This window comes from Oncorhynchus gorbuscha, unplaced genomic scaffold (assembly GCF_021184085.1).
Source record: "Oncorhynchus gorbuscha isolate QuinsamMale2020 ecotype Even-year unplaced genomic scaffold, OgorEven_v1.0 Un_scaffold_2288, whole genome shotgun sequence".
Taxonomy (NCBI): Eukaryota; Metazoa; Chordata; class Actinopteri; order Salmoniformes; family Salmonidae; genus Oncorhynchus; species Oncorhynchus gorbuscha.
This window is the reverse complement of record NW_025746841.1, coordinates 37,501-58,754: the sequence shown is the minus strand read 5'-3', so window position 1 is coordinate 58,754 and position 21,254 is coordinate 37,501. Positions and strand designations below refer to the sequence as shown.

At 46.6% G+C, this 21,254-nt stretch overlaps 1 protein-coding gene across 1 annotated transcript in view; it reads right to left on the bottom strand.

Annotated features, from left to right (window-relative positions):
* Positions 1–21,254, bottom strand: part of LOC124025558 (DNA-binding protein SATB2-like) — a gene marked incomplete at its 3' end in the record, with an annotated part of 66,090 nt that overhangs the window by 13,801 nt on the left and 31,035 nt on the right. Inside the window, exons 4-6 of the mRNA XM_046338946.1 lie at positions 15,690–15,816; positions 12,329–12,452; positions 10,322–10,424 (exon numbers count right to left, since the gene is read on the bottom strand). Of these exons, the coding sequence (XP_046194902.1) occupies positions 10,322–10,424; positions 12,329–12,452; positions 15,690–15,816 (354 nt within the window). The remainder of the gene's footprint in view (positions 1–10,321; positions 10,425–12,328; positions 12,453–15,689; positions 15,817–21,254) is intronic.

The window sequence follows — 21,254 nt, the reverse complement described above, 5'->3', positions numbered from 1 at the left end:
GGTGGCGAATCGCATCTCTGCATGTCTGGCAGACATATCAGTGTGGATGACGGATCACCACCTCAAGCTGTCTCTCATGCATCAGGTGGAGCTGCTCTTCCTCCGGGAAGGACTGCCTAATCCATGATCTGGGGCCATCACGTTTGACAACTGCATCATTGTGTCCTCCTCCCAGAGCGCTAAGAACCATGCATCGTGATCCTGGTCTCAACACCCTGTCGTTCTCAACTAACATCATCATGGTGGGGTTCTGTAGGTTCATGTCTCTACAACATCATCATGGTGGAGTCTCTAGTCCTATAGAGCTGTCTCTCACACAGGAATCATGGCGGGGTCCTAATCCAGGCACTTGTCATCTGGGGTCTGGATTACTGCAATACCATGCATCATGGCTGGGGCTAGTCTCTATAGAGCTGTCTCTGTGCCATTGGGGTCCCTATAACTCATCCAGAACGGTGCAGTCCCGTCTTGGTGTTCAACTTTCCCAAGTTCTCTCACGTCACCCCGTTCCTCCGCTCTCTCCACTGGCTTCCAGTTGAAGGTGGGGTCTCATCCGCTCAAGACCATGGTGCTTGCCTACGGAGCTGTGAGGGAACGGCACCTCAGTACCTCCAGGCTCTGATCAGGCCCTACACCCAAACAAGGGCACTGCGTCTCATCCACCTCTGGCCTGCTCGCTGTCTCTCTACCACATGAGGAAGTACAGTTCCCGCTCAGCCCAGTCAAAACTGTTCAATACCATGCCATCAATGGTGGAACAAACTCCCTCTAACGCCAGGATCAGCGGAGTGCATCACCACCTTCCGGAGACACCTAAACCCCATCATGGTGGGGTCTCTTTAAGGAATACCATACATCATGCTGGGGATAAAGTAATCCTTCTCACCCCCATGGATCAATAGATTTAGATGCACTATTGTAATCATGCTGGCTGTTCCACTGGATGTCATAAGGTGAATGCATCAATTTGTATAGAGTCGCTCTGGATAAGAGCGTCTCTAAATGACTTAAATGTAATGTAATGTAATGCAGTCTCTACAGAGCTATCTCTAATACCATGCATCATGGTGGGGTCTCTAATCTCTATAGAGCTGTCTCTAATACCATGCATCATGGTGGAGTCTCTAGTCTCTATAGATCTGTCTCTAATACCATGCATCATGGTGGAGTCTCTAGTCTCTATAGAGCTGTCTCTAATACCATGCATCATGGTGGGGTCTCTAGTCTCTATAGAGCTGTCTCTAATACCATGCATCATGGTGGGGTAGTCTCTATAGATCTGTCTCTAATACCATGCATCATGGTGGGGTCTCTACAGAGCTGTCTCTAATACCATGCATCATGCTGGGGTCTCTACAGAGCTGTCTCTAATACCATGCATCATGGTGGGGTCTCTCCAGAGCTGTCTCTAATACCATGCATCATGGTGGGGTCTCTAGTCTCTATAGAGCTGTTCTAATACCATGTATCATGGTGGAGTCTCTAGTCTCTATAGAGCTGTCTTTAATACAATGGATCATGGTGGGGTTTCTATAGAGCTGTCTCTAATACCATGCATCATGGTGGGGTCTCTATAGAGCTGTCTTTAATACCATGCATCATGGTGGGGTCTCTAGTCTCTATAGAGCTGTCTCTAATACCATGGATCATGCTGGGGTCTCTATAGATCTGTCTCTAATACCATGCATCATGGTGGGGTCTCTAGTCTCTATAGATCTGTCTCTAATACCATGCATCATGGTGGGGTCTCTATAGAGCTGTCTCTAATACCATGCATCATGGTGGGGTCTCTAGTCTCTATAGAGCTGTCTCTAATACCATGCATCATGGTGGGTCTCTAGTCTCTATAGAGCTGTCTCTAATACCATGCATCATGGTGGGGGTCTCTATAGATCTGTCTCTAATACCATGCATCATGGTGGGGGTCTCTATAGAGCTGTCTCTATTACCATGCATCATGGTGGGGTCTCTAGTCTCTATAGAGCTGTCTCTAATACCATGCATCATGGTGGGGCTCTATAGAGCTGTCTCTAATACCATGCATCATGGTGGGGTCTCTACAGAGCTGTCTCTAATACCATGCATCATGGTGGGGTCTCTATAGAGCTGTCTCTAATACCATGCATCATGGTGGGGTCTCTAGTCTCTATAGAGCTGTCTCTAATACCATGCATCATGGTTGGGTCTCTAGTCTCTATAGAGCTGTCTCTAATACCATGCATCATGGTGGGCAGTCTCTACAGAGCTATCTCTAATACCATGCATCATGCTGGGGTCTCTAATCTCTATAGAGCTGTCTCTAATACCATGCATCATGGTGGAGTCTCTAGTCTCTATAGAGCTGTCTCTAATACCATGTATCATGGTGGGGTCTAGTCTCTATCAAGCTGTCTCTAATACCATGTATCATGGTGGGGTCTCTAGTCTCTATCGAGCTGTCTCTAATACCATACATCATGGTGCAGTCTCTATAGAGCTATCTCTAATACCATGCATCATGGTGGGGTCTCTAATCTCTATAGAGCTGTCTCTAATACCATGCATCATGGTGGAGTCTCTAGTCTCTATAGAGCTGTCTCTAATACCATGTATCATGGTGGGGTCTCTAGTCTCTATAGAGCTGTCTCTAATACCATGCATCATGGTGGGGTCTCTAGTCTCTATAGAGCTGTCTCTAATACCATGCATCATGGTGGGGTCTCTACAGAGCTGTCTCTAATACCATGCATCATGCTGGGTTCTCTATAGAGCTGTCTCTAATACCATGCATCATGGTGGGGTCTCTAGTCTCTATAGAGCTGTCTCTAATACCTTGAATCATGGGGGGTCTCTATAGAGCTGTCTCTAATACCATGTATCATGGTGCGGTCTCTATAGAGCTGTCTCTAATACCATGGATCATGGTGGGGTCTCTATAGATCTGTCTCTAATACCATGCATCATGGTGGGGTCTCTAGTCTCTATAGAGCTGTCTCTAATACCATGGATCATGGTGGGGTCTCTATAGATCTGTCTCTAATACCATGCATCATGGTGGAGTCTCTAGTCTCTATAGAGCTGTCTCTAATACCATGGATCATGGTGGGGTCTCTATAGAGCTGTCTCTAATACCATGCATCATGGTGGAGTCTCTAGTCTTTATAGAGCTGTCTCTAATACCATAGATCATGGTGGGGTCTCTAGTCTCTATAGAGCTGTCTCTAATACCATGTATCATGGTGGGGTTAGAATGACCTGTCTCTAATCCAAATCATGGTCAGGTTTCAAGACTAGTCATTCAACTGAGACTGCTCTTCTCATGCATCATGGTGGGCTCTCTATAAAGCTAATACCTCTCCTCTGCTCTCATCCTTCTAGACCTGCATCGGCTGGGGTCGATACTGTGAACCATCAGATCTCCACCCTAATACCATGCATCATGGCGGAGTCCACTCTATAGAGATTTCTCCTACCTGATCATGGTGGAGTCCTACCAGGTGGCGTGGCTAGAATCTGTCTCCTCACCACGCTGTCTCACCACTGGTGTCCCCCAGGGTATCTGTTCTAGGCCTCTATCCTGTCTCTATACACCAAGTCATCATGGCTCTGTCATAACCTCACATGGTCTCTCCTATCATTGCTATCATGGTGGAGTCTCTAATCTTCTCCTTTCTAATTCTGATGACCAGGTGTAGTCTCGCATCTCTGCATGTCTGGCAGACATATCAGTCATGGATGACGGATCACCTCCTCAAGCTGAACCATGCATCAAGATAGAGCTGCTCTTCCTCCATGGTGGGGAAGGACTGTCTCGTTCCATGATCTGGGGTCTCTAGTCTCATAGACGTTTGACAACTGCATCATGGTGGGTCCTCCTCCCAGAGCGCTAAGAACATCATGGCGTGATCCTGGACAACACCCTGTCGTTCTCATACCATAACATCATGGCGGGGTCGTTCTATAGAGTTCTCTAATACCAACATCCGTGGGGTCTCTAGTCTCTATAGACCCTGCCTCACACATGAATCATGGTGCAGGTCCTAATCCAGGCACTTGTCATCTCCGTATCTGGATTACTGCAACTACGCATGTATCATGGCTGGGCTCCCTGCCTGTGCCATTAAACCCTACAACTCATCCAGATCATGGTGGGGTCTCTCTGGTGTTCAACCTTCCCAAGTCTCTCTCACGTCTCACCCATCGTTCCTCCGCTCTCTCCACTGGCATCAGGTGGTCTCTAGTCTCTACAGATCTGTCTCTAATACCAAGACCATGGTGCTTGCCTTAGAGCTGTCTCTAATACGGCATGCATCATGGTGGGGTCTCCAGGCTCTGATCAGGCCCTACACCCAAACAAGGGCACTATAGAGCTGTTCATCCACATCTCTGGCCTGCTCTATAGAGCCTCTCTACCACTGCATCAGTTGGGGTCAGCCCAGTCAAAACTGTTCACTGCTCATCATGGTGGAACAAACTCCCTCGACGCCAGGACAGTGGAGTCAATCACCACCTTCCGGAGACACCTGAAACCCCACCTCTTTAAGGAATACATCATGGTGGGGATAAAGTAATCCTTCTCAATACCATGCATAGATTTAGATGCACTATTGTAAAGTGGCTGTTCCACTGGATGTCATAAGGTGAATGCACCAATTTGTAAGTCGCATCATGGTAAGAGCGTCTCTAAATGTCTTAAATGTAATGTAATGTAATGCAGTCTCTACAGAGCTATCTCTAATACCATGCATCATGGTGGGGTCTCTAGTCTCTATAGAGCTGTCTCTAATACCATGCATCATGGTGGGTCTCTAGTCTCTATAGATCTGTCTCTAATACCATGCATCATGGTGGAGTCTCTAGTCTCTATAGATCTGTCTCTAATACCATGCATCATGGTGGAGTCTCTAGTCTCTATAGATCTGTCTCTAATACCATGCATCATGGTGGGGTCTCTAGTCTCTATAGAGCTGTCTCTAATACCATGCATCATGGTGGGGTCTCTATAGAGCTGTCACTAATACCATGCATCATGGTGAGGTCTCTAGTCTCTATAGAGCTGTCTCAAATACCATGCATCATGGTGGGGTCTCTATAGATCTGTCTCTAATACCATGCATCATGGTGGGGTCTCTATAGAGCTGTCTCTATTACCATGCATCATGGTGGACTCTAGTCTCTATAGAGCTGTCTCTAATACCATGCATCATGGTGGGGCTCTATAGAGCTGTCTCTAATACCATGCATCATGGTGGGGTCTCTACAGAGCTGTCTCTAATACCATGCATCATGGTGGGGTCTCTATAGAGCTGTCTCTAATACCATGCATCATGGTGGGTCTCTAGTCTCTATAGAGCTGTCTCTAATACCATGCATCATGGTGGGTCTCTAGTCTCTATAGAGCTGTCTCTAATACCATGTATCATGGTGCAGTCTCTACAGAGCTATCTCTAATACCATGCATCATGGCGGGGTCTCTATAGAGCTGTCTCTAATACCATGCATCATGGTGGGGTCTCTAGTCTCTATAGAGCTGTCTCTAATACCATGCATCATGGTGGGGTCTCTAGTCTCTATAGAGCTGTCTCTAATACCATGTATCATGGTGGGGCAGTCTCTACAGAGCTGTCTCTAATACCATGCATCATGGCGGGGTCTCTAATCTCTATAGAGCTGTCTCTAATACCATGCATCATGGTGGAGTCTCTAGTCTCTATCGAGCTGTCTCTAATACCATGTATCATGGTGGGGTTCTAGTCTCTATAGAGCTGTCTCTAATACCATGTATCATGGTGGGGTCTCTAGTCTCTATAGAGCTGTCTCTAATACCATGCATCATGGTGGGGTCTCTACAGAGCTGTCTCTAATACCATGCATCATGGTGGGTCTCTATAGAGCTGTCTCTAATACCATGCATCATGGTGGGGTCTCTAGTCTCTATAGAGCTGTCTCTAATACCATGCATCATGGTGGGGTCTCTATAGAGCTGTCTCTAATACCATGCATCATGGTGGGGCGGTCTCTATAGAGCTGTCTCTAATACCATGGATCATGGTGGGGTCTCTATAGATCTGTCTCTAATACCATGCATCATGGTGGGGTCTCTAGTCTCTACAGAGCTGTCTCTAATACCATGGATCATGGTGGGGTCTCTATAGATCTGTCTCTAATACCATGCATCATGGTGGAGTCTACCTAGTCTCTATAGAGCTGTCTCTAATACCATGGATCATGGTGGGGTCTCTATAGAGCTGTCTCTAATACCATGCATCATGGTGGAGTCTCTAGTCTTTATAGAGCTGTCTCTAATACCATAGATCATGGTGGGGTCTCTAGTCTCTATAGAGCTGTCTCTAATACCATGTATCATGGTATTAGAAGTCTCTTGATCTCAAATCAGCATCAGGTGGGGTCTCTAAGAGCTGTCATTCAACTGAGACTGCTCTTCTCTGTATCATGGTGGGGTCTCTAGTCTCTATAGAGCTGTCTCTAATACCATCATCATGGTAGACCTATAGAGCTGTTTCTAATACCATCAGATCATGGTGGAGTCTGGGTCTCTATAGAGCTGTCTCCCACATCATGGATTATAGAGCTGTCCTACCATGCATCAGGTCGCTGTCTCTAATACCAGGTGGCGTGGCGAGAGATCTGTCTCTACCACCATGTATCACCACTGGTGTCTCTATAGAGCTCTGTTCTCTAATACCATTCATCATGGTATACACCAAGTCACTTGGCTCTGTCATAACCTCATCATGGTGTAGTCTCCTATAGAGCTGTCTCTAATACCATTAATCATGGTCTCCTAGAGCTGTCTCTGATGACCAGGTGGTCTCTATAATCTAATACGCATCATCATGGTGGCAGACTCTATCAGAGCTGTCTCTAATCACCACATCATGCTGTCTCGGCAAGAGGAGCTGCTCTTCCATCATCATGGTGGGGTCTGCTAGTCTCCATAGAGCTGTCTCTAATCACCATGACAACTCCATAGAGCTGTGTCCATGCATCCTCCCAGAGCTGCTCTAAGAACCATGCATCATGGTGATCTCTAGGACAAGAGCTGTCTCTAATACATGCATCATGGCGGTGGCCCGTCTCTATAGAGTTCATGCTCTACATACATGCATCATGGAGGGGTCCCTAGAGCCTCACACAGGAAGCGGCGCAGGTCCTAATCCAGGCACTTGTCATCTATAGTCTGATTCTAATACCATGCATCATGGCTGGGCTCCCTGTCCTAGAGCCATTAAACCATACAATCATCCAGAACGTCTCGCAGTCTCGTACCTGGTGTTCAACCATGCATCATGGTGGGTTCTCTATACCCTGTCTCCTCCATCTATCATGGCTTCCATAGAGATGTCATCCGCTACCAAGACCATGGTGCTTGCCTACGGAGCTGTCTTTAGGGGAACCATGGATCATACCTGGGGCTCTATAGAGCCCTAATACCAAACATCATGCACTGGGGTCATCCAGTCTCTCTAGAGCTGTCCTCTACCACTGGAGGAAGTCAGCTGTTCCCATGCTCAGTCTCAGTCAAAACTGTTCTAATACTCTGGATCAATGGTGGAACAAACTCTCTAATCTCAGAGCTGCCAATACAGCATCGGAGTCAATCACCACATCATGGTGGAGACACCTGAAAGTCTCTTTAGAGGAATACCTAATAGGATGCATCATGGTAATCCTTCTAGAGCTGTCTCTAGATTTAGATGCATCTATTGTAAAGTGTCTCTGTTCCATCTGGATGTCATAAGAGCTGTCTCTAATACCATGCATCATGGTGGGTTCTCTAAGAGCTGTCTCTAATACCATGCATCATGGTGGGGTAATGCTAGTCTCTACAGAGCTGTCTCTAATACCATGCATCATGGTGGGGTCTCTATAGAGCTCTCTATAGAGCATCATGGGGGGTCTCTAATACCATGCATCATGGTGGGGTCTCTAGTCTCTATAGAGCTGTCTCTACCATGCATCATGGTGGGACAGAGCTGTCTCTAATACCATGCATCATGGTGGGTTCTCTATAGAGCTGTCTCTAATACCATGTATCATGGTGGATTCTCTAGTCTCTATAGAGATGTCTCTAATACCATAGATCATGGTGGGGTCTCTAGTCTCTATAGAGCTGTCTTTAATACCATGGATCATGGTGGGGTCTCTATAGAGCTGTCTCTAATACCATGCATCATGGTGGGGTCTCTAGTCTCTATAGAGCTGTCTTTAATACCATGGATCATGGTGGGGTCTCTAGTCTCTATAGAGCTGTCTCTAATACCATGCATCATGGTGGAGTCTCTAGTCTCTATAGAGCTGTCTCTAATACCATGGATCATGGTGGGGTCTCTATAGATCTGTCTCTTATACCATGCAACATGGTGGGGTCTCTAATCTCTATAGAGCTGTCTCTAATACCATGCATCATGGTGGGGTCTCTACAGAGCTGTCTCTAATACCATGCATCATGGTGGGGTCTCTAGTCTCTATAGAGCTGTCTCTAATACCATGCATCATGGTGGGGTCTCTATAGAGCTGTCTCTAATACCATGCATCATGGGGGGTCTCTATAGAGCTGTCTCTAATACCATGCATCATGGTGGGGTCTCTAGTCTCTATAGAGCTGTCTCTAATACCATGCATCATGGTGGGTTCTCTACAGAGCTGTCTCTAATACCATGCATCATGGTGGGGTCTCTAGTCTCTATAGAGCTGTCTCTAATACCATGCATCATGGTGGGGTCTCTAGTCTCTATAGAGCTGTCTCTAATACCATGCATCATGGTGGGTTCTCTACAGAGCTGTCTCTAATACCATGCATCATGGTGGGGTCTCTAGTCTCTATAGAGCTGTCTCTAATACCATGCATCATGGTGGGGTCTCTAGTCTCTATAGAGCTGTCTCTAATACCATGCATCATGGTGGGTTCTCTACAGAGCTGTCTCTAATACCATGCATCATGGTGGGGTCTCTAGTCTCTATAGACCTGTCTTTAATACCATGGATCATGGTGAGGTCTCTAGTCTCTATAGAGCTGTCTCTAATACCATGCATCATGGTGGAGTCTCTAGTCTCTATAGAGCTGTCTCTAATACCATGGATCATGGTGGGGTCTCTATAGATCTGTCTCTAATACCATGCAACATGGTGGGGTCTCTAGTCTCTGTAGAGCTGTCTCTAATACCATGGATCATGGTGGAGTCTCTAGTTTCTATAGAGCTGTCTCTAATACCATGGATCATGGTGGGGTCTCTAGTCTCTATAGAGCTGTGTCTAATACCATGGATCATGGTGGGGTCTCTAGTCTCTATAGAGCTGTCTTTAATACCATGGATCATGGTGGGGTCTCTAGTTTCTATAGAGCTGTCTCTAATACCATGGATCATGGTGGGGTCTCTAGTCTCTATAGAGCTGTCTCTAATACCATGGATCATGGTGGGGTCTCTAGTCTCTATAGAGCTGTCTTTAATACCATGGATCATGGTGGGGTCTCTAGTTTCTATAGAGCTGTCTCTAATACCATGGATCATGGTGGGGTCTCTAGTCTCTATAGAGCTGTCTCTAATACCATGGATCATGGTGGGGTCTCTATAGATCTGTCTCTCTAATGCCCCCTTAGGGATCAGTACTATTGCTGCTGTACAGGTTAATCTCAGGATTGAAGCTACTGTCTGACTCTAACAAACACAGTGATCCCTGCTGGTCAGCAGAACATTATGTCAAAAATGACAATCATTTGGGGGGTTTTCTCGGGGGGGATTTTGCAGTTTAGTTAACCCACATCTCAGAGGCCTGCTCTATAGTAGTGCTGTATCTCCTATAAGCAGACTGGGTGTATGGACTTAATCCTTAGTCCACTGTTAATACAGTCCCAAAATGGTTTGCATGTCAGAAGTCAAGTTTTCAAGATATTGGACTTTTAAGAACCAAACTGTCACTTGCAAAACGCATCATCATCATGATGTGGCAGATGACAGTTTGCTTCTTGAATGTCCAATGTCTTGAAACCTTGACTGCTGACCTGCAAAACGTTTTGGGACTGTATCAAGAGTGGACTAATCAAAAACAAAATCTAAATATAGTTTTTGAGCTTTAAGGCGGGAGGTGGCCCCCCACAATCAAGTCTTGTCTTAGGCCTCCAAAAGCTTGAGCCGATACTACTCCAGAGCCAATGATAACTGTCTGCTGAAAGAAGGGCCCGACACTTGGGTCAGCTCAAGGACTTACAGTTAGGATCCCAGCCAATGACAGGCAATGTTATAGTGGAAGGTGCTAATGACATCTTATTGTCCATGTGGGGTGTGTGAGGCTACAGGAGCCAAGAGGGGACACACCTCACCTTGAATCCTTTTGTACTTCTTGTACCAGCGGCCAAACTCCTGGCACTTGGAGGTGGACACATTGGCATAGTATGAGCTGTTGACTATGGCAGAGATCATACTCTGAGAGAGAGAGAGAGAGAGAGAGAGAGAGAGAGAGAGAGAGAGAGAGAGAGAGAGAGAGAGAGAGAGAGAGAGAGAGAGAGAGAGAGAGAGAGAGAGAGAGAGAGAGAGAGAGAGAGAGAGAGAGAGAGAGAGAGAGAATATTTTGGATGTTTTAGTGAGTGTGTACTGTGTAATACTAGACCTATAAGGACCTGGAGCACCACAACACAGTCACATACTGTATGGACTGGAACACCACAACACAGTCACATACTGTATGGACTGGAACACCACAACACAGTCACATACTGTATGGACTGAACACCACAACACAGTCACATACTGTATGGACTGGAACACCACAACACAGTCACATACTGTATGGACTGGAACACCACAACACAGTCACATACTGTATGGACTGGAACACCACAACACAGTCACATACTGTATGGACTGGAACACCACAACACAGTCACATACTGTATAGACTGGAACACCACAACACAGTCACATACTGTATGGACTGGAGCACCACAACACCGTCACATACTGTATAGACTGGAACACCACAACACAGTCACATACTGTATGGACTGGAGCACCACAACACCGTCACATACTGTATAGACTGGAGCACCACAACACAGTCACATACTGTATAGACTGGAACACCACAACACAGTCACATACTGTATAGACTGGAACACCACAACACAGTCACATACTGTATGGACTGGAACACCACAACACAGTCACATACTGTGGACTGGAACACCACAACACAGTCACATACTGTATGGACTGGAACACCACAACACAGTCACATACTGTATAGACTGGAACACCACAACACAGTCACATACTGTATGGACTGGAACACCACAACACAGTCACATACTGTATAGACTGGAACACCACAACACAGTCACATACTGTATGGACTGGAACACCACAACACAGTCACATACTGTATAGACTGGAACACCACAACACAGTCACATACTGTATGGACTGGAACACCACAACACAGTCACATACTGTATGGACTGGTACACCACAACACAGTCACATACTGTATAGACTGGAACACCACAACACAGTCACATACTGTATGGACTGGAACACCACAACACAGTCACATACTGTATGGACTGGTACACCACAACACAGTCGCATACTGTATAGACTGGTACACCACAACACAGTCACATACTGTATGGACTGGTACACCACAACACAGTCACATACTGTATAGACTGGAACACCACAACACAGTCACATACTGTATGGACTGGTACACCACAACACAGTCACATACTGTATGGACTGGTACACCACAACACAGTCACATACTGTATGGACTGGAACACCACAACACAGTCACATACTGTATAGACTGGAGCACCACAACACAGTCACATACTGTATAGACTGGAACACCACAACACAGTCACATACTGTATAGACTGGAACACCACAACACAGTCACATACTGTATAGACTGGAACACCACAACACAGTCACATACTGTATAGACTGGAACACCACAACACAGTCGCATACTGTATAGACTGGAACACCACAACACAGTCACATACTGTATAGACTGGAACACCACAACACAGTCGCATACGGTAGAAAACAGATCTGCGTTATTGTTTTGGAATCTGTATACAGGAAGTCATGTGTCATTTGAATGCCATGCAGGAAAAACACACCACCTCCTGCAGCTAATGAAAAACAATCTAAGCCAGAGACTAAGATACATAACATGACATGACATAAGATGACATAAGATGCTACCTGAGAGAGAGGGCACTCCTTGGCACATGATTCCCCACCACTATAAGGCTAATACAATGCAGTACAACCTAAGCCAGAGACTAAGTTGCATGACATAAGATGACATAAGATGCTACCTGAGAGAGAGGGCACTCCTTGGCCAGGGAACTCTGGTTCATCTCCTTCAGTAGCTCTTTGAGGGCGTTCCTCACCGTTGCGTGGTTCCACTGCTCTGACGGCAGATCCTCCAGCCTGGAAAAGCTGGAACCAGGGTTGGATTCATTACCACACGCAAGGGAAAACATTTGAAAACATTATGCAATGAAAAAAATATCATCTATTATTGGACAACTTCACATAGTCCCTCCCTCTTTCAGTCAGTTTGATGCCTAATGAACACAACCCTGAGACACTAATACATCACTTACTGTTTGACATATAACAACATAACAACACAAAAATTACATTTGACCCAAAAATTCTCAAGTGTCATTTTTCACCTCTTGGATCACTGAGATTAGAATCTGTACTATATATTTTGTAATTATTATCATTATTGATTTACATTGCTATCCTAATGAAAAGGCCTAAGTTAAACATAACACTGAAAATATGTCAATGAGACTTTTTCCCAATTTGAGCTTTTTAGCCATTTTGGTAATGAGAAGGCCAAGTGGGGTAATGAGAGAGCCATGTGAGGTAATGAGAAGGCCAAGTGGGGTAATGAGAGAGCCATGTGAGGTAATGAGAAGGCCAAGTGGGGTAATGAGAGAGCCATGTGAGGTAATGAGAAGGCCAAGTGGGATAATGAGAGAGCCATGTGAGGTAATGAGAAGGCCAAGTGGGATAATGAGAGAGCCATGTGAGGTAATGAGAAGGCCAAGTGGGGTAATGAGAGAGCCATGTGAGGTAATGAGAAGGCCAAGTGGGGTAATGAGAGAGCCATGTGAGGTAATGAGAAGGCCAAGTGGGGTAATGAGAAAGCCATGTGAGGTAATGAGAAGGCCAAGTGGGGTAATGAGAGAGCCATGTGAGGTAATGAGAAGGCCAAGTGGGGTAATGAGAAAGCCATGTGAGGTAATGAGAAGGCCAAGTGGGATAATGAGAGAGCCATGTGAGGTAATGAGAAGGCCAAGTGGGGTAATGAGAAGGCCAAGTGGGGGGAATCAGAAGGCCAAGTGAGGTAAAAAGGTTTTTGAGAATAAGAACCTCGTTCTGAAGGCATGCAAACAAATACATGAATTGAACTGCTACTCCTCCTCTAGATGATGCATCATGGGTGTTTAAAACGTTATTACAAAACTGATTGGAGTTTTTACAGGAACTTGAAAAGTGTTACGGTAATGACATATTATAGTTTAATGTACTTCAACTAGTATACCATTTTTATGACTTATGGACAAACTACAGCAACATCATTTTGTTTTTTATTCAATAAAGTTTGGCTTTTCTGAATTAAAATGGTATAAAATTACCAGAGAATCTAATTCGTACACATTTCGGTAATGAGAATTTGGGCTGAAAATACACAAAATCCCAGCGAAAAAGTCACTGGCCAAAAAGTAGACATCTTAGTCCTCAGAATGATTTATGAATTTTGCTTGACACATGTTTAAACTGGTTTCATGAGGATCACCCAATGGGGTGGCAGGTAGCCTCGTGGTCAGAGCGTTGGGCCAGTAACCGAAAGGGGGTAATGAGAAGGCCAAGTGGGGTAATGAGAAGGCCAAGTGGGGTAATGAGAAGGCCAAGTGGGTAATGAGAAGGGGGTAATGAGAAGGCCAAGTGGGATAATGAGAAGGCCAAGTGGGTTTGAATACCCGAGCCGACAAGGTGTAAATCTGTCGATATGCCCTTGAGGAAGGAACTGAACCGGGCAACGTACTACTATGAATGACCCTGTAAAACAACACATTTCACTGCACCTATTTAGTGCATGTGTTGTTATCCTGGTGCCAGCTAACCTGATATCAAACAGTGGCCATAATGATAGCGAGACTATCTACTCCTATCAACAAAGTCATAACCAGGGTGGATTGTTATAGTGTGCTGTGGTACTACCATGGTAACACTATTAAACAAAGATGATTGACGGTTACCATTACCCACTGTTGATAAGTGACTCACTGTAAGTGCAGGTTAGCGTTTTTCGTCATGAATGTTGTTCTGGAGGCAGCTCTGCAGAGTGCTCACTAGCTGGCTGTCATAAAGTCATAACATCTGATTTTAAACCGAACCTTATCTCTAACCTTAACCACACTGCTAACCCTAATGCCTGAATCTAATCTTAACCCTAACCTTCACCACAATGCTAACCCTAATGCCTAAATCTAACCTTAACCTTAACATTAACCCTAACCTTAACCACACTGCTAACCCTAACGCCTGAATCTAACCTTAACCTTAACATTAACCCTAACCTTAACCACACTGCTAACCCTAACGCCTGAACCTAACCTTAACCACACTGCTAACCCTAACGCCTGAATCTAACCTTAACCGTAACATTAACCCTAACCTTAACCACACTGCTAACCCTAACGCCTGAATCTAACCTTAACCTTAACCTTAACATTAACCCTAACCTTAACCACACTGCTAACCCTAACGCCTGAACCTAACCTTAACCACACTGCTAACCCTAATGCCTGAACCTAACCTTAACCTTAACATTAAACCTAACCTTAACCACACTGCTAACCCTAATGCCTGAACCTAACCTTATCCCTAACCTTAACCACACTGCTAACCCTAATGCCTGAACCTAACCTTATCCCTATCCTTAACCACACTGCTAACCCTAATGCCTGAATCTAACCTTAAACTTAACATTAACCCTAACCTTAACCACACTGCTAACCCTAATGCCTGAACCTAACCTTATCCCTAACCTTAACCACACTGCTAACCCTAATGCCTGAATCTTAACCTAACACTGCTAACCCTAATGCCTGAACCTAACCTTAATCCACCACACTGCTAACCCTAATGCCTGAACCTAACCTTATCCCTAACCTTAACCACACTGCTAACCCTAATGCCTGAACCTAACCTTATCCCTAACCTTAACCACACTGCTAACCCTAATGCCTGAACCTAACCTTATCCCTAACCTTAACCACACTGCTAACCCTAATGCCTGAACCTTAAATTAAGATCAAAAAGCTGCATTTTTCATTTCATACAGTTTTACAATATTTCCAATTTTGCAGAAACAGCTCAGTTCTGCCTCCAGGACAAGACTCATCCCAATAAACCTGCTTTACAAATCAATAAACCTGCTCTCTCCCTGCTCCTCGCTCCCACTCTCTCACTCTCACTCTCACACACACACACACACACACACACACACACACACACACACACACACACACACACACACACACACACACACACACACACACACACACACACACACACACACACACACACACACACACACACACACACACACACACACACACACACACTCCCGTCCGTTCGTCCGTCCCCACTGACCTCTGCAGTAGGATGCGGAGGGTAACCATGTGATAGACGTCCAGCAGCATGTCGGCGACGGTGGCCTCGGGGGCGTCAGTCAGGTAGTGGATGGGCATGGGGTTCCAGCGGCCCACTTTGATGATGCCTGGAGGGGAGACAGAACAATGATGTCATCAACATGCTGCCGTTTTCAGTTTATACACATTCACCTGGGGGTTCATTTCTTAAGGTTGCCGAAGACGACAAAGTCTGTATGTGTGTGTGCCTGTACATGTGAAAACCTAGACATAATATTTCTATATTTTCATCAGCGGCTGTAAAACTCATGGTTTAACAATGAGAGATAAAGATTGAGATAAAGAGATAAAGAGTGTTATCTATTAATGCATTATCAGCCTGGGGAAGAGGCACCGACCTGATTCCCCACATCTATCAACCCTAACCCTTATCAGCCTGGGGAAGAGGCACCGACCTGATTCCCCACATCTATCAACCCTAACCCTTATCAGCCTGGGGAAGGGGCACAGACCTGATTCCCCACATCTATCAACCCTAACCCTTATCAGCCTGGGGAAGAGGAACCGACCTGATTCCCCACATCTATCAACCCTAACCCTTATCAGCCTGGGGAAGGGGCACCGACCTGATTCCCCACATCTATCAACCCTAACCCTTATCAGCCTGGGGAAGAAACACACACCCAGCAAAACCTTTTATAGCAGGGATATACGTGCAACAGACAACATCACTGATGGACAGGACAGGTCAAGGCTGGAGATTGTGTCACACGCCAATTAATACCACCCCATTAAAATTAATGATTGTTTCATTAACCCAAATCGATATCGCTGGATGTAAAGACAGGTGAGTTCATAGATATACATCATATAGAGAGCTCTGAGAGATATCTCTGGATGTAAAGACAGGTGAGTTCATAGATATACATCATATAGAGAGCTCTGAGAGATATCTCTGGATCTGAAGACAGGTGAGTTCATAGAGATATACATCATATATGAGAGGTGAGTTCCCCCCACCATCTCTCTCCCTCTGCATCTGACAATGAGATACCCCCACCATCTCTCTCCCTCTGCATCTGACAAAGAGACCCCCCCACCCTCTCTCTCCCTCTGCATCTGACAATGAGACTCCCCCCACCCTCTCTCCCTCTGCATCTGACAATGAGACTCCCCCCACCCTCTCTCTCCCTCTGCATCTGACAATGAGACCCCCCACCCCCCACCCTCTCTCTGCCTCTGCATCTGAAATGCATCCTAGGATGTGTACACAGACACATTCCCCTGTCCTTCCTCAAGACCAGGGCTGGAACAGCAAAACTAAACAAGGCTAATCACATTAGGATCAGGGGAATCAAACACAGATAGCCCCGGCCTTCCAACCTCCATCTGCGATAGTGTGTGTGTGTGTGTGTGTGTGTGTGTGTGTGTGTGTGTGTGTGTGTGTGTGTGTGTGTGTGTGTGTGTGTGTGTGTGTGTGTGTGTGTGTGTGTGTGTGTGTGACCAGCTCAATGTCACATGTTGTAATGAACAGCTGACCAGCTCAATGTCACATGTTGAAATGACCTGCCGACCAGCTCAATGTCACATGTTGTAATGAACAGCTGACCAGCTCAATGTCACATGTTGAAATGACCTGCTGACCAGCTCAATGTCACACATTGTGATGACCTGCCGACCAGCTCAATGTCCCATGTTGTAATGAACAGCTGACCAGCTCAATGTCACATGTTGAAATGACCTGCCGACCAGCTCAATGTCACACATTGTGATGACCTGCCGACCAGCTCAATGTCACATGTTGAAACGACCTGCCGACCAGCTCAATGCCACATGTTGAAACGACCTACCGACCAGCTCAATGTCACATGTTGAAACGACCTGCCGACCAGCTCAATGCCACATGTTGAAACGACCTACCGACCAGCTCAATGCCCCATGTTGAAACGACCTGCCGACCAGCTCAATGTCCCATGTTGAAACGACCTGCCGACCAGCTCAATGCCACATGTTGAAACGACCTGCCGACCAGCTCAATGCCCCATGTTGAAATGACCTGCCGACCAGCTCAATGCCCCATGTTGAAACGACCTACCGACCAGCTCAATGCCCCATGTTGAAATGACCTACCGACCCGTTCAATGCCCCATGTTGAAATGACCTGCCGACCAGCTCAATGCCCCATGTTGAAACCACCTGCCCACCAGTTCAATGCCCCATGTTGAAACGACCTGCCGACCAGCTCAATGCCCCATGTTGAAACGACTTGCCGACCAGCTTAATGCCCCATGTTGAAATGACCTGCCGACCAGCTCAATGCCCCATGTTGAAACGACCTGCCGACCAGCTCAATGCCACATGTTGAAACGACCTGCCAACCAGCTCAATGCCCCATGTTGAAACGACTTGCCGACCAGCTCAATGTCCCATGTTGAAACGACCTGCCGACCAGCTCAATGCCACATGTTGAAATGACCTGCCGACCAGCTCAATGCCACATGTTGAAACGACCTGCCGACCAGCTCAATGCCACATGTTGAAACGACCTGCCGACCAGCTCAATGCCCCATGTTGAAACGACCTGCCGACCAGCTCAATGCCCCATGTTGAAACGACCTGCCGACCAGCTCAATGCCCCATGTTGAAACGACCTGCCGACCAGCTCAATGCCCCATGTTGAAACGACCTGCCGACCAGCTCAATGCCCCATGTTGAAACGACTTGCCGACCAGCTCAATGTCCCATGTTGAAACGACCTGCCGACCAGCTCAATGCCACATGTTGAAATGACCTGCCGACCAGCTCAATGCCACATGTTGAAACGACCTGCCGACCAGCTCAATGCCACATGTTGAAACGACCTGCCGACCAGCTCAATGCCCCATGTTGAAACGACCTGCCGACCAGCTCAATGCCCCATGTTGAAACGACCTGCCCACCAGTTCAATGCCCCATGTTGAAACGACCTGCCGACCAGCTCAATGCCCCATGTTGAAACGACTTGCCGACCAGCTCAATGCCCCATGTTGAAACGACCTGCCGACCAGCTCAATGCCTCATGTTGAAACGACCTGCCGACCAGCTCAATGCCACATGTTGAAACGACCTGCCAACCAGCTCAATGCCCCATGTTGAAACGACTTGCCGACCAGCTCAATGTCCCATGTTGAAACGACCTGCCGACCAGCTCAATGCCACATGTTGAAAAGACCTGCCGACCAGCTCAATGCCACATGTTGAAACGACCTGCCGACCAGCTCAATGCCACATGTTGAAACGACCTGCCGACCAGCTCAATGCCCCATGTTGAAACGACCTGCCGACCAGCTCAATGCCACATGTTGAAACTACCTGCCGACCAGCTCAATGCCCCATGTTGAAACGACTTGCCGACCAGCTCAATGTCCCATGTTGAAACGACCTGCCGACCAGCTCAATGTCCCATGTTGAAACGACCTGCCGACCAGCTCAATGCCACATGTTGAAACGACCTGCCGACCAGCTCAATGCCACATGTTGAAACGACCTGCCGACCAGCTCAATGCCCCATGTTGAAACGACCTGCCGACCAGCTCAATGCCCCATGTTGAAACGACCTGCCGACCAGCTCAATGCCCCATGTTGAAACGACTTGCCGACCAGCTCAATGTCCCATGTTGAAACGACCTGCCGACCAGCTCAATGCCACATGTTGAAATGACCTGCCGACCAGCTCAATACCACATGTTGAAACGACCTGCCGACCAGCTCAATGCCACATGTTGAAACGACCTGCCGACCAGCTCAATGCCCCATGTTGAAACGACCTGCAGACCAGCTCAATGCCCCATGTTGAAACGACCTGCCGACCAGCTCAATGCCCCATGTTGAAACGACCTGCCGACCAGCTCTGTCACATGTAAAAAAAAACAACCCAAAATAGATAGCCTGTCCTTTGTCTATATGCCCATTTAAAAACGTATCATCTAAATAAACAACATATCCCTTTTAATTACCACGAAATGCCTAATTAAAGAAAGACAGTGGTGCCCTGTGGAGAGTTTCAAAATACAACTGGATCGGTTATGAGGTACACAACTCAGGGAGAGACCATATAACATTCTCTGTGTCCTTTTGTTTACACAGAGAGAAAAAATGAAAATTTTCAGCCAGAATTGAATCATTTAACATAAAAGCTTATCTCAAAACGTATCCATTTGGGAGGAGTGTAGTGAGTCGAGGGCGTTGCCAGGTTTAGGGCCTGCGTTTACGGGGTTGGAATGTGGAACGGTTTTTCTGCCTTTCTTTGTGTGTCTCTGTTGTTTGGTCTGTAGTCGTCTTTGGGGTTGATCGGCAAGGTATGTATTTCAGTCATTGGTCTATATTTATTCTGTCCTGTAGCAATGTTTGGCTTTATGTGGTGTGACTGTTTTACTGTTGTGGAGGGTAGGAAGCAGCCTCGGTGTGACTGTTTTACTGTTGTGGAGGGTTGGAAGCAGCCTCGGTGTGACTGTTTTACTGTTGTGGAGGGTTGGAAGCAGCATCGGTGTGACTGTTTTACTGTTGGAAACAGCCTCGGTGTGACTGTTTTACTGTTGTGGAGGGTTGGAAGCAGCATCGGTGTGACTGTTTTACTGTTGGAAACAGCCTCAGTGTGACTGGTTTACTGTTGGAAGCAGCCTCGGTGTGACTGTTTTACTGTTGTGGAGGGTTGGAAGCAGCATCAGTGTGACTGTTTTACTGTTGGAAACAGCCTCGGTGTGACTGTTTTACTGTTGGAAACAGCCTCGGTGTGACTGGTTTACTGTTGGAAGCAGCCTCGGTGTGACTGTTTTACTCTTGTGGAGGGTTGGAAGCAGCCTTGGTGTGACTGTTTTACTGTTGGAAACAGCCTCGGTGTGACTGTTTTACTGTTGGAAGCAGCCTCGGTGTGACTGTTTTACTGTTGTGGAGGGTTGGAAGCAGCCTCCGTGTGACTGTTTTACTGTTGGAAACAGCCTCAGTGTGACTGTTTTACTCTTGGAAACAGCCTCGGTGTGACTGTTTTACTCTTGGAAACAGCCTCGGTGTGACTGTTTTACTGTTGGAAACAGCCTCCGTGTGACTGTTTTACTGTTGGAAACAGCCTCGGTGTGACTGTTTTACTGTTGGAAACAGCCTCGGTGTGACTGTTTTACTGTTGGAAGCAGCCTCACACACACACACACACACACACACACACACACACACACACACACACACACACACACACACACACACACACACACACACACACACACACACACACACACCTACCCAAAAACACACACACACACACACACACACACACACACACACACACACACACACACACACACACACACACACACACACACACACACACACACACACACACACACACACACACACACACACACACACACACACACACACACCACACACACACACACACACACACACACACACACACACACACACACACACACACACACACACACACACACACACACACACACACACACACACACACACACACACACACACACACACACACACACACACACACACACACACTCCTGTCCTATCT